At 37.8% G+C, this 15543-nt stretch overlaps 1 protein-coding gene across 1 annotated transcript in view; it reads left to right on the top strand.

Moving 5' to 3' along the window:
* The window catches only part of CNTNAP5 (contactin associated protein family member 5), a gene marked incomplete in the record, with an annotated part of 569649 nt that overhangs the window by 271783 nt on the left and 282323 nt on the right, over positions 1–15543 (top strand). The window contains 1 exon segment of the mRNA XM_056536567.1: positions 14343–14546. Within this exon segment, the coding sequence (XP_056392542.1) occupies positions 14343–14546 (204 nt within the window).

Raw genomic sequence — 15543 nt, 5'->3', positions numbered from 1 at the left:
GAGATAGATAGATATGAGATAGATAGATATGAGATAGATAGATATGAAATAGATCGATATGAAATAGATCGATTTGAAATAGATAGATATGAGATAGATATATAGATAGATAAATAGATAGATATGAGATAGATGTGAGATAGATGGATAGATAGATGGATGGATAGATAGATATGAGATAGATATGAGATAGATAGATAGATAGATAGGAGATAGATAGAAATATAGTTATGAGATAGATAGATATGAGATAGATAGATATGAAATAGATAGATAGATATATATGAGATATATAGATATGAGATAGATAGATAGTAGTGTTGCTCGCGAATATTCGCAATTCGAATATTATTCGCGAATATCGCATATTCGCGAATTCGCGAATTTCGCGAATATAGCGCTATATATTCGTAATTACGAATATTCGTTTTTTTTTTTTTTCTTCACAGTACACATCACAGTGATCATCCCTCTCTGCTTCCAGGTTGTGTGGTGTAAAGAAGGCTGTAATACTACTGTGTGAGAGTGGCGTGCGAAAATTCGCATATACGAAAATTTGCATATGTTAATTTTTCGCATATGCGAATGTTCGCATATGTTAATTTTCGCATGCGCGAATTTTTGCGTGCGCGAAAATAAAACGAGAATATAACAAATATGCGAATATTCGCGAATATATGACGAATATTCGTCCATATATTCGCGAATATTCGCGAATTCGAATATGGCCTATGCCGCTCAACACTAATAGATAGATAGATAGATATGAGATAGATAGACAGATAGATAGATAGATAGATAGATATAAGATAGATAGATATGAGATAGATAGATAGTATAGTAATCCAAAGAGAAACAGCACTCCCGTCTTGAGCTCAATATCTGTGGGTGCCCGCAGAACCAGACCTTGGTCAGGGGTCCCAATTCACAGAAAGTCCTTATAAATCCGCAGCACACACGTCCAATATAGTGAAAAAAGAAAAAAACTTTATTCCATCATGTGACTGTCACACAGCGACGTTTCTGCTGGTTCTCCCGGGAGCTTGAGAAAGGCTGAAGAGAGCCAGGAGAAACGTCGCTGTCTGACATTCACATGGGGGAGGGGGGGGGGGGGGGGGGGGTAGGGCATTTATCAGTGTTTGCTTATGTATTCCTTTTTTTAGTTATTTTTTTCTTACAAATTTTTTTTGCTTATGTGCGACATATTTATCGACTGGTTTCAGCCTGTTGATAAATTTCTTTCACTTAAGCAATTATTATTTTTTTTTTACTTTGGTATTTTAGTAGGTTTTTTCATGCCCTGCGACTTTTTTGAGACTGTCGCACTTCATACATTTCTTACCACTGCGAGTCAAAATCGTTTTTCTACAAAAAAAAAGCGGGAAAAAAATTTGCATTTCTCGCTGTCAGAACAAAAAGTCGCACGGAAAATCGTGCAGGCGCAACTGTGACAATTTAGCGACAATTTTTTTAGAAAAAAACTTACTAAAGCCGTTGATAAATGCCCCCCATGATGGAATAAAGTTTTTTTCTTTTTTCACCATATTGGACCTGTGTGCTGCGGATTTATATGGACTTTCTAGATAGATAGATAGATAGATAGATAGATAGATAGATATTTTTGATGGATTTATGAAACAATATTTATCAGTTGTTTGTGTTATAAATTTCATATTCAATGTAATCCCAATAATATTACAGGTCACATGACTTTGTTGTGTTGTATCCAATGTATAGGGGATAAGATGTATGATCGCAGGGGTACGGACACTGGAGACCCCCACAATCCCGGTGCAGCACCCAGCATTCTGTGCCAGGCGCTGCCTCCGAGATGGGGAGGTCACGGCCATGCCCCCTGGTGGATAAGATTTATATAGCCGGAATACCCCTTTATCATTACTGTATTGGGAAATGTCAAACTATAAAAGGGGTATTCCAGGATTTATTATTTTTTTATTATTATTGGTTACGCTACAGGGTCTGTAAAGTTATGGTACAGTGGGGATAAAAAGTTTGGGCACCCCAGCTAAAAATGTGTATTAATGTGCATAAAGAAGCCAAGGAAAGATGGAAAAATCTCCAAAAGGCATCAAATTACAGATTAGACATTCTTATAATATGTCAACAAAAGTTACATTTTATTTCCATCATTTACACTTTCAGAATAACAGAAAACAAAAAAATGGCATCTGCAAAAGTTTGTGCCCCCTGCAGAGTTAATATCTTGTACTGCCCCCTTTGGCAAGTATCACAGCTTGTAAACGCTTTTTGTAGCAGCCAAGAGTCTTTCAATTCTTGTTTGAGGTATCTTTGCCCATTCTTCCTTACAAAAGTCTTCCAGTTCTTTGAGATTTCTGGGCTGTCTGTCATGCACTGCTCTTTTAAGGTCTATCCATAGATTTACAATTATGTTGAGGTCAGGAGATTGTGAAGGCCATGGCAAAACCTTCAGTTTACGCCTCTTGATGCAATCCCCCGTGGATTTCGAGGTGTGTTTAGGATCATTATCCATTTGTAGAAGCCATCCTCTCTTTATCTTCAGCTTTTTCACAGATGGCATCAAGTTAGCATCCAAAATGTGAAATTTTATTGAATCCATTTTCCTTCTACTCGTGAGATGTTCCCTGTGCCACTGGCTGCAATACAACCCCAAAGCATGATTGATCATCCCCCATGCTTAACAGTTGGACAGAAGTTCTTTTCATTAAATTCTGTTCCCCTTCTCCAAACGTACCTTTGCTCATTCCGGCCAAAAAGTTCAATTTTAACCTCATCGGTCCACAGAACTTGTTTTCAAAATGCATCAGGCTTGTCTATATGTTCATTTGTCTATATGTTTGCATTTTTGTGGTGAGGACATAGAAGAGGTTTTCTTCTGATGACTCTTCCATGAAGACCATATTTGTACAAGTATCTCTTTATAATGGAATAGTGCACCACAACTCCAGTGTCTGCCAGATCTTTCTGAAGGGATTGTGCAGTTTTGAATAGTTTTTCTCACAATCCTGTGAGCTGTTCTGTCTGATATTTTTCTTGGTCTTCCAGATCTTGCTTTAACTTCCACTGTTCCTGATGACTGCCATTTCTTAATTACATTCCTAACAGAGGATATTGACATCTGAAAAAGTTTTGCTATCTTCTTATAGCCTTCTCCAGCTTTGTGAGTGTCAACTATTTTCAGTTTCAGATTTCTAGACAACTGCTTAGAAGAACCCATGGTGCTGATTGTTGGGGCAAGGTCAGATGAGTCCGGGCATTTAAAACCTTTGAGATTGACATCAACTGGTCTTCCCAGATGATGATTGAGAACAATCCATGACACTGGCAGGTCTCAGCTTTGCAAAGGGGGCAGTGCATGCTATAAATTCTGCAGGGTGCCTAAACTTTTGCAGACGCCATTTTTTTGTTTTCTGTTATTTTGAAAGTGTAAATGATGGAAATAAAATGTAACTTTTGGTGACATATTATAAGAATCTCTAATCTGTAATTTGATGCCTTTTGAAGATTTTTCCATCTTTCCTTGGCTTCTTTATGCACATTAATACAAATTTTTACCTGGGGTGCCCAAACTTTTGATCCCCACTGTAGTTCATATAATAGTGTCTGTACCTGTGTTTGATTTTTATGTGATCTGTGCCTTGGATGTTCATTTTTTCACCATACAAAATGAGTGCTGTCTCAGGTTTTCCCAGGTTGCAGTGTGGCCCAAAACATTTCATAATTAGTCAGATGTTGAAAGCGGGCTTATCTGTGCTTCAATGGGTGGAGCGACAGCTAAGTGGGAGGAAGATCATTCTCCACAGGGCTGCAGGGAATTGTATCTCTGGTGTGCTGCAAATGGGTTGGGTGACTGATGTGTGGGAGGGAGAGAAGTAACCTCACAAACCAAGGATCCTGAGAATTGTAGTTGGAGGGAAGGAACTCAAACAGGAAATAGCCATTTCTGAAAAATAAAGCAGAAGCGTTATAGTGGACTCACAACACAGCCATTTAGCCCCAAGACAAGTTCAGATCCTAAACATGTCCATTACTGTCTGGCAGGTAAGTACTAAAGTCACATTATGGTGGAGAACCCCTTTAAATATAATATTATTTATCCCAGATGCTGCTTTCTGGTGGCCTCACATTCCTAAAAAGTGAAGGGAAAATCCAAACTAAAGTAAATAAAAATAAAATCTTAATAATAAATAAATAACATAGCAGCTGGCCTGGGGAATGTAAAAAACGAGAAGACGAGAGCCCCTGGGTATATGTGTCTCGTCGTGCATGTGAAATACAAGAGCGGTAATGAAATCTGGATATAAAGGCAGGTGGTTAAGTGTTTGTTTGTTTCGTTTGCTTCATCATTTATAAGGTGGACCCTCCAGAGACCGCCAGGCTTGTCATGGCCTCCGATTGGAAATGTTCTATAGACTCTCCACGTTTTTTTTTTTTGAGAAGCCGCGGCGTACGTTCAATAAGACAGGATATACAGCATGCAAATGATGGCGGCAGATATTTCTCTTTTATGTCTACGTCTGTTTGGTGACAATGTTTTCAGAGCATTTATGGCATCAAAGACTGACGCAGACGCCGCTAAAGTAATCGCCCGTAAAGTAATCGCCCCTGGTCGCGTCTATGTTTCTTACTTTCTTGTTCCCTATGATATATATTTATGTCTTGATTTCTAGTTAGTTTAACTATTTTACTTAAATAGTAAATATTTCATATAGTAATATTTTTTTTGTACTATTATCATTGGGGGAGATATAGTAAAACCTGTCTAGAGGCAAAGTTGACCAGTTGCCCATAGCAACCAATCAGATCGCTTCTTTCATTTTAAAAAGGCCTCTGAAAAATAAAAGAAGCGATCTGATTGGTTGCTATGGGCAACTGGGCAACTTTTCCTCTGGACAGGTTTTGATAAATCTCGCTCATTATTGTTATTATTATTGTAGTAGTAATAGTAACATAGTTCATAAGGTTGAGAAAAAACCATAGTCCATGAAGTTCATCCTATAACCCTAATTAGTCCCTACTGAGTTGATCCAGAGGAGGCAAAAAAAAAAAAAAAAATACATAATCGAGGTAAAAATTCCTTCCCGACTCGCCTCAGAATAAATCCCTGGATCAACGTTCTGTCCCTATAAATCTATTATACAAAACCAGCGATGTTATTATTCTCTAAAAATGCATCCAGACCCCTTTTATATTCTATTACAGAGGTCACCATGACACCTCCTCCGGGAGATAATTCCACAGTCTCACTGCTCTTACAGTAAAGAACCCCCGTCTGTGCTGGTGAAGAAACCTTCTTTCCTCTAGACGTAGAGGACGCCCCCTTGTTAAATATACAGTCCTGGGTATAAATAGATCATGGAGAGATCTCTGTACTGTCCTTATATATTATATATATTATTAGGTCACCTCCTTGTTATACATACAGTCCTGGGTATAAATAGATCATGGAGAGATCTCTGTACTGTCCTGATATATTATATATATTTTTAGGTCACCTCCTTGTTATATATACAGTCCTGGGTATAAATAGATCATGGAGAGATCTCTGTACTGTCCTGATATATTATATATATTATTAGGTCACCTCCTTGTTATATATACAGTCCTGGGTATAAATAGATCATGGAGAGATCTCTGTGCTGTCCTGATATATTATATATATATTATTAGGTCACCTCCTTGTTATATATACAGTCCTGGGTATAAATAGATCATGGAGAGATCTCTGTACTGTCCTGATATATTATATATATTATTAGGTCACCTCCTTGTTATATATACAGTCCTGGGTATAAATAGATCATGGAGAGATCTCTGTACTGTCCTGATATATTATATATATTATTAGGTCTCCTCCTTGTTATATATACAGTCCTGGGTATAAATAGCTCATGGAGAGATCTCTGTACTGTCCTGATATATTATATATATTATTAGGTCACCTCCTTGTTATACATACAGTCCTGGGTATAAATAGATCATGGAGAGATCTCTGTACTGTCCTGATATATTATATATATTATTAGGTCACCTCCTTGTTATATATACAGTCCTGGGTATAAATAGATCATGGAGAGATCTCTGTACTGTCCTGATATATTATATATATTATTAGGTCACCTCCTTGTTATATATACAGTCCTGGGTATAAATAGATCATGGAGAGATCTCTGTACTGTCCTGATATATTATATATATTATTAGGTCACCTCCTTGTTATATATACAGTCCTGGGTATAAATAGATCATGGAGAGATCTCTGTACTGTCCTGATATATTATATATATTATTAGGTCAACTCCTTGTTATATATACAGCCCTGTGTATAAATAGATCATGGAGAGATCTCTGTACTGTCCTGATATATTATATATATTATTAGGTCACCTCCTTGTTATATATACAGTCCTGGGTATAAATAGATCATGGAGAGATCTCTGTACTGTCCTGATATATTATATATATTATTAGGTCACCTCCTTGTTATATATACAGTCCTGGGTATAAATAGATCATGGAGAGATCTCTGTACTGTCCTGATATATTATATATATATATTATTAGGTCACCTCCTTGTTATATATACAGTCCTGGGTACAAATAGATCATGGAGAGATCTCTGTACTGTCCTGATATATTATATATATTATTAGGTCACCTTCTTGTTATATATACAGTCCTGGGTATAAATAGATCATGGAGAGATCTCTGTACTGTCCTGATATATTATATATATTATTAGGTCACCTCCTTGTTATATATACAGTCCTGGGTACAAATAGATCATGGAGAGATCTCTGTACTGTCCTGATATATTATATATATTATTAGGTCACCTCCTTGTTAGATATACAGTCCTGGGTATAAATAGATCATGGAGAGATCTCTGTACTGTCCTGATATATTATATATATTATTAGGTCACCTCCTTGTTAGATATACAGTCCTGGGTATAAATAGATCATGGAGAGATCTCTGTACGGTCCCCTGATATATTTATACATAGTTATTAGGTCGCCCCTAATCCTTCTTTTTTCTAAACTAAATAACCCTAATTCTGATAATCTTTCTGGGTACTGTAGTCCTCCCATTCCCCGTATTACCCTGGTAGCCCGTCTTTGAACCCTCTCCAGCTCTACTAGTAGTAGTAGTTGTTGTTATTATCATTATTATTATTATTATTATTATTATTATTGTGATAGTAGTAGCATTAGTAGTAGTTGTTATTATTATTATTATTATTATTATTATTATTGTAGTATTAGTTGTTATTATTATTATTATTATTATTATTATTGTAATAGTAGTAGCAGTTGTTATTGTTATTATTATTGTTGTTATCATTATTATTATTATTATTATTATTATTATTATTATTATTGTAGTAGTAGTTGTTATTATTGTTGTTGTTGTTGTAGTAGTAGTTGTTATTGTTGTTATTATTATTATTATTATTATTATAGTAGTAGTTGATATTGTTGTTGTTATTATTATTATTATTATTATTATTGTAGTTGTTGTTATTATTATTATCATTATTATTATTTTATTATTGAAAGTTTTTTCTTCCAATCAAAGCCATGAAAAAGTATAAAGCTTTGTTCACAGATTGTAAAATCAAAACAGAAAACTTGGTATAAAAAACTGCCAGATTTATTAACTCATAATGTGTTCTATAAAAACTCTATTAAAAAAAGGACGGTTTTTTATACCTATTTTGCTGCTAATTTTTGGTTTTGGTTTTACGATGCATGAACCAAGCTTGAAGGTTACTAAAAAAAAAATTTTAAACAAAAAAAACGTTTCCCTAATGCCCTTTTTTCTGTATCCACCACTGCTCCAAACACTTTCATGTGTGAATGTAGACTTTAATTGTTACACTGAGTATTAGTTATATCACAGTTTTATAGTTGTAATTTTTCTTGCCCTGGAAGGCTGAAAAAGAAATGCAATTTTTTACTTCCACGTAATGCAGCTTTTCCTTTTTTTTTCTTCAAAAGTAGTGTGTACTAGAATAGACAATTATTTTTACTTGCCCATCTAACCCCTGCATCTTTCGTATTAGATGTAATGTAATTCTTTCATTGTGTGATCTATTCTATTGAAGAATTAGCGGAAATTTTTCATTGTACCTATAAAAGCCTAAGGGAGGAAAAAACCTAAACTTAGAGGATGCTGCCATTTTAAAGGCTTCTACTAAGCCTAAAAACATCACCATCCCTATAAAAAAAAAAAAAAGTAGATAAATAAATAACTAAATAAATAATTGCACTGTAATTCTTGCGTTTCATATTTGACTGTTAACTCCCAACTAACATCTGCCCAGAGGATCTTTGGCCCAAAAAATGGCAGAATTAAGGAGATTGTTTTTTTTATGTCTGTTTTCAGCCTTCCCCCTTTTTTTTTTCTTTCAAATGGGATTCAATTAATAGGGGGAGTCTTTAAATATGCAAATAAACTCTATCATTCAAAGGGGTACTCCGCCTCTAGACATCGTATCCCCTATCTAAACGATAGGGGATAAGATGTCTGATTGCGGGGACCCTGCCGCTGGGTTCCCAGCAATCTCCTTGCTGAACCTGGCGTTCACTTAGAGTGTCGGGTTTAGCGCCGGAGGCTCGTGATGGCCGCGCCCCACTGGTGACGTCACAGCCACGTCCCCTCAATGCAAGTGTATGGAAGGAGGCCCTCCTATAGACTTGCATTGAGGGGGCGTGGCTGGGACATCACTAGCGGGGTGTGACTGTGACATCAGGAGCCTCCGCCCCGCATCGCCAGTCATCCGGCATGGAGTGAAGTTCACTCTTTGCACCGAATGTCTGGGGTGCCGTAGCCGAGATTGCGGGGGTCCCCAGTGGCAGGACCCCCACGATCAGACATCCTATCCCATATTCTTTGGATAGGGGATAAGAAGGGTACTCTTTAAACTGAAGAGACAGAGGAGGCAAGAATGGAGGAGGGGCCCTATATGTGAAAGATAGCATCAAATCTAACCTAATACAAGTTAATGAGGCCAACATAGAGTCAGTTTGGGTTGCGTTGCAGTTTGGTAATCATGCAGTATTTCGTGTAGATTTGATATATAGACCACCTGGCCAAGTTAAAGAATTAGATGATCTACTGGTTGAAGAAATATCTAAAATGACAATGAAAGGAGAAGTTATCATTATGGGAGACTTCAGTCTTCCGGATATATACTGGAAAACCCAAATAGGTAGTTCTTCCAGGAGTAAAGATATTCTAAATTTCATACTGGGATCATCTCTACAACAAGTGGTTGAGGAATTAACCCGGAGGCCATTTTGGATTTGGTATTCTCAAATGGGGATTTGGTAAATGATGTTATTGTTGGCGAAAGCTTGGGATCTAGTGATCACCAGTCAGTGTGGGATCTAGTGATCACCAGTCAGCGTGGATTAATATAAGAACAGTCGAGGAGTCACACCACACAAAAACAAAAGTTTTAGATTTTAGAAAAAACAGACTTTTCAAAAATGAGATTAGTCATAAATGAGTCCCTATCAGACTGGAATGGATTACATGGAGTCCAGAAGAAATGGGACTACATAAAAGAAGCATTAGACTTGTCAATAAAAGCAGGAAAAGGAAGAGATCACTGTGGTACTCAGCAGAAGTGGCCAAAATCATAAAAAACAAAAAGCTGCATTTAGTAATTATAAAATAACCCAGAGCAATGAAGAGAAATCTACAAGATTAGGCAGAAAGAGGCCAAGCAAGTTATAAGAACTTCTAAAGTGCAGGCAGAAGAAAATCTAGCTCAGTTTTTCTTCAGATATATAAATGAAGGAAGGAAGGAAGGTATGTAGAAGAGAATAAGGGGCGAGCCGACTGCCTTAATGACGACTTCTGTTCAGTTGTTACAGAAGAAAAAGAAGGAAAATGACCTCCATTAGGGAGGAAGACTAAGGAATCGTTTGATGCAGGTGTCTTTACAGAGGAAGAGGTTCTATGTTTGCTGTCTAAAGTGAAGACAAATAAGTCACAGGGGCCTGGTGGAATACACCCAAAATTAATAACCCAATTTTTTACTTCAATGACCAGCTCTTTTTTTTTATTTGACATGTATCTCTTTAAATGGTAATAACTTCAGAACACTTTTTCTTTTTCTGAGCGGAGCGATTCTGACATATTTTACTTTATATAACTGGTGCATTTTTGTTGACACATGCAGCATTTTTTGTGAAAAACTTCAAAATATTGTGAAAAACTGGAAAAAAAATGTTGTGGTGTACATTGTGCGGTAAAAGTGATGTTATATTTATTCTGTGGGTCAGTACGATTATGGTAATACCCATTTTATGTCGCTTTCTATGTTCTTTTTCCTTTTCTGAGCAAAATTATTTTTCTGCCATTCATTTTCCAATAGCCGTAACTTTTTTATTTTTCGCCCGACGCCATTGAGTGAGGGCTTATTTTTTGCGGAATGAGCTGTACTTTTTATTGGTATAATTTCTGTGATATGTGCTACCTTTTGATCTTTTTTATTCCGCTATTTGTACCAAAATTGGTGAATTTTGTGCTTTTTCAATTTTAATTTTCATTACAGTTTTATAGTACATGTCATTATGGACGTGGCAATACCTATTATGTATATGATTTGTATTTTTGATCTTTTTTGGTGATAATACAGGGCTTTTATAGGGAAAGGGGCATTTTTTTTACACTTCATTCTTTTATTAAACAACTTTTTATTTAATTTTTTTTACACTTTTTACAAGTTATACCATGCTGCAATACATTTGTACTGCAGCACAGTATGACCTGATGAGCTGCACGCTGTATAGCCTCTAGCTGGATCTCACAGGCTTCCATAGCAGGCAGACAGGAGGTAATGATATGACCTCCTGCTGCCATAGCAACCAACGGCAACCCTCGATCGTATCGCCGTGCCACCGCTGTTGGTGAATAGGGGGAGAACGCTCCCCCTGTCAACACCATAGATGATCAGGATTGATCACCATCAGGATTGATCACGGCATCTAGAGGGTTAATGCTGCCGGGACTGGCGCGATTGCGGCTCCGGCAGCTGCGGCGGGACTCTGTGATTAACAGCCGGGTCCCGTCACCGATCTCCTGCACTGCCCGCGGCAGTGCTGGAGATCGCTAGGACGTATGCATACGTCCAATTGGATGTATGCATACGTCCTATAGCGGGAAGGGGTTAAAAGAGCTTAGTGGTGAGCTAGCAAAACTGTCAATAGTGGGGGAAATTAATGGAAACCCTACTAAAGGATAGGATTGTGGAACATCTAAAATCTCATGGATTGCAAGATGAAAAACAACATGGGCTTACTTCAGGGAGATGATGTCAAACTAATCTTACTGATTTTTTTTTACTGGGTAACTAAAATAATAGATGGCGGACGAGCAGTAGACATCGCATATGTAGATTTTAGGCTTTTGACACTGTCCGACATAGAAGACTTATCAATAAACTACAGTCATTGAGCTTGGACTCCATATTGTTGAGTGGATTAGGCAGTGGCTGAGTGACAGACAACAGAGGGCAGACAACAGAGGGTTGTAGTCAATATAGTATGTTCAGAGCGAGGTCTTGTCACCAGTGGGGACCTCAGGGATCTGTACTGGGACCAATTTTGTTTAATATCTTCATTAGTAATATTACAGAAGGTCTCGATGGTTTTGGTCTTTTTGCTGATGACACAAAGATATGTAACAGGGTTGATGTTTCTGGAGGGATCCGCCAAATGGAAAAGGATTTAGGAAAACTAGAAGAATGGTCAGAACTCTGGCAACTGACATCTAATGTGGATAAGTGCAAGATAATGCACCTGGGGCGTAAAAAACCTCGGGCAGAATATAGAACATGTGACAGAGTCTTGACCTCAGTATATAGAACATGTGACACAGTCCTGACCTCAGTATATAGAACATGTGACACAGTCCTGACCTCAGTATATAGAACATGTGACACAGCCCTGACCTCAGTATCTGAGGAGAGGGATTTAGGAGAAATTATTTCAGAAGACTTAAAGGTAGAAAGACAATGTAATAGAGCAGCAGGAAATGCTGGCAGAATGCTTGGATGTATAGGGAGAGGTATAAGCAGTAGAAAGAGAGAAGTGCTCATGGGTGTATAGGGAGAGGTATAAGCAATAGAAAGATAGAAGTGCTCATGGGTGTATATGGAGAGGTATAAGCAGTAGAGGGAAGTGCTCATTGGTGTAAAGGGAGAGGTATAAGCGGTAGAAAGAGAGAAGTGCTCATGGTTGTATAAGGAGAGGTATAAGCAGTAGAGGGAAGTGCTCATCGATGTATAGGGAGAGGTATAAGCAGTAAAAAAAGAGAAGTGCTCATCGATGTATAGGGAGAGGTATAAGCAGTAGAAAAAGAGAAGTGCTCATGCCGCTGTACAGAACACTGGTGAGACCTCACTTGGAATATTGTGCGCAGTACTGGAGGCCGTATCTCCAGAAGGATATATATATATACTCTAGAGAGAGTTCAGAGAAGATACTAAACTAGTACATGGATTGCAGGATAAAACTTAGCAGGAAAGGTTAAAGGACCTTAACATGTATAAAAGAAAGAAGAGACTGAGGGAGATGATAGAGACTTTATATACAGAAAGGGAATCAACACCGTAAAGGAGAAGAAGATATATAAGAGAAGAAAAACTACCACAAGAGGACATAATGTTCTATAGAGGACATAGTGTTATATATATAGAGGACATAGTGTTATATATATATATAGAGGACATAGTGTTATATAGAGGACATAGTGTTATATAGAGGACATAGTGTAATATAGAGGACATAGTGTTATATAGAGGATATAGTTATAACTCAGAGGGGGCAAAGGTTTCTGCAGTAATATCAGGAAGTATTACTTTACTGAGAGAGTAGTGGATGCATGGAATGGCCTTCCTGCAGAGATGGTCACTGCAAATACAGTGGAGGAGTTTAAACATGCATGGGATAAGCATAAGGCTATCCTTCAAATAAGATACGGATAGGCATAAGGCTATCCTTCATGTAAGATAGAGATAGGTATAAGGCTATCCTCCATATAAGATAGAGATAGGTATAAGACTATCCTTCATATAAGATAGAGATAGGAATAATGCTATCCTTCATATAAGATAGGGATAGGTATAAGGCTCCTTCATATAAGATAGGGATAGGCATAAAGCTATCACTCATATAAGATAGAGATAGGTATAAGGCTATCCTTCATATAAGATAGAGATAGGAATAAGGCTATCCTTCATATAAGATAGGGGTAGACATAAGGCTATCCTTCATATAAGATAGGGATAAGCATAAGGCTATCCTTCAAATAAGATACGGATAGGCATAAGGCTATCCTTCATGTAAGATAGAGATAGGTATAAGGCTATCCTTCATGTAAGATAGAGATAGGTATAAGACTATCCTTCATATAAGATAGAGATAGGAATAATGCTATCCTTCATATAAGATAGGGATAGGCATAAAGCTATCCCTCATATAAGATAGAGATAGGTATAAGGCTATCCTTCATATAAGATAGAGATAGGGATAAGGCTATCCTTCATATAAGATAGGGGTAGACATAAGGCTATCCTTCATTTAAGATAGAGATAGGTATAAGGCTATCCTTCATATAAGATAGGGATAGGCATAAGGCTATCCTTCATATAAGATAGAGATAGGCATAAGGCTATCCTTCATATAAGATAGGGATAGGTATAAGGATACCTTATATATAAGATAGAGATAGGTATAAGGCTATCCTTCATATAAGATAGGGCCAGGGACCATTAATAGGATTCAGAATATTGGGCAGACTAGATGGGCCAAATGGTTCTTATCTGAAACATTCTATGTTTCTATGTCTAGTGGTGGAATACCCCTTTAACTGTGAAAACTGTCTCTCTACTGCACCCTATAGGTGGAACTAAAGACATGGTTTCTCTTCCTTCTGGAGGAGAGCGAATTTGCATATAATTCCCAGGGAGCATTGCCCTAAGCACTTCCTCCTGGTTGAATAAACACAAGCAGAGTCCCAGCCAGTTCAGATATCTGTGTGAACAGAGCCCTGAGCTATATACAGGATATGACTCTTCTTTATATGACCCCATTGTGTCTGACGAACATAACCAAGAAGGGTGAATACTGTATTTCTAGGATAAGACAGAGCGACTCTTCAAGGGGAATCATCAGGGGATTAGGTTGAGTGAGAAGGAAATGACTGCCCAATATTTGCCAATAATGCCGCGGCTGGTGTCCATGTCAATAGCCGGCAGTGTCACCATTGACCTTGTTGTGTAATTACACGGCCGCTTGTCAATTGCCTCTTTGTTTGTTCCTATCTAGAATCTGATGTAGCCGACTTCGATGGCAGAAGCTCCCTCCTGTACCGGTTCAATCAGAAGCTGATGACCACCTTTAAAGACGTCATCTCCCTGAAGTTCAAGAGCATGCAGAGCGACGGCGTATTATTTCACGGAGAAGGACAGCGCGGGGATTACATTACTCTGGAGCTACAGAAAGGAAAATTGGCGCTGTTCATTAACCTGGGTACGGACTCGTCTCCAATTCATTTTCTAAGAATTGCTTGTGCTGCTTTATTTGTCAGATTTAGCATATAATGTCCGTCGTATCAGGGGTCAAGTCCTGGGAAAAAAAGTGAGGGAGCTCACTCATGATTTTCACTCAAGGGCTGGTCCTGCAGGAGTCCTGCTAATGGGAACAGTGTTCCTGCAGTGCAAAAAGTACAGAAACTCAGTTCCCATGCGTTCCTGCAGGACTTGTGCCCTGGCCATACTGCACCCTCCACATCAATGCTGAACTGTAACACTTAAAGGGGTACTCCGGTGAAAATCAACTTGTGCCAGAAAGTTATACAGATTTGTAAATGACTTCTATTTAAAAATCTTAACCATTTCAGTACTTATCAGCTGCTGTATGCTCCACAGGAAGTTGTGTAGTTCTTTCCAGTCTGACCACAGTGCTTTCTGCTGCCACCTCTGTCCGTGTCAGAAACTGTCCAGAGCAGAAGAGGTTTGCTATGGGCATTTGCTCCTGCTCTGGACAGTTCCTGAAAGGGACAGAGATGTCAGCAGAGAGCACTGTGGTCAGACTGGAAAGAACTTCACAACTTCCGGTGGAGCATATAGCAGCTGATAAGTACTGGAAGGGTTAACATTTTTAAGTAGAAGTAATTTACAAATCTGTCTAACTTTTTGGCACCAGTTGGTTTAAAGGGGTATTCCAGGGAAAAACCCTTCTTATATATATATATATATATATATATATATATATATATATATATATATATATATATATATATATCAACTGGCTCAGGAAAGTTAAACAGATTTGTCAATTACTTCTATAAAAAAATCTTAATCATTTCAATAATTATCAGCTGCTGAAGTTGAGTTGTTGTTTTCTGTCTGGCAACAGTGCTCTCTGTTGACATCTCTGCTTGTCTCAGGAACTGCACAGAGTAGAAGAGGTTTGCTATGGGGATTTGTTTCTAAACTGGGTGGTTCCAGAGACAGGTGTCATCAGA

Source organism: Hyla sarda, chromosome 8 (assembly GCF_029499605.1).
Source record: "Hyla sarda isolate aHylSar1 chromosome 8, aHylSar1.hap1, whole genome shotgun sequence".
NCBI classification, from domain to species: Eukaryota; Metazoa; Chordata; class Amphibia; order Anura; family Hylidae; genus Hyla; species Hyla sarda.
Note: the sequence above shows the minus strand (reverse complement) of the source record. Positions and strands in the feature narration are given on the sequence as shown.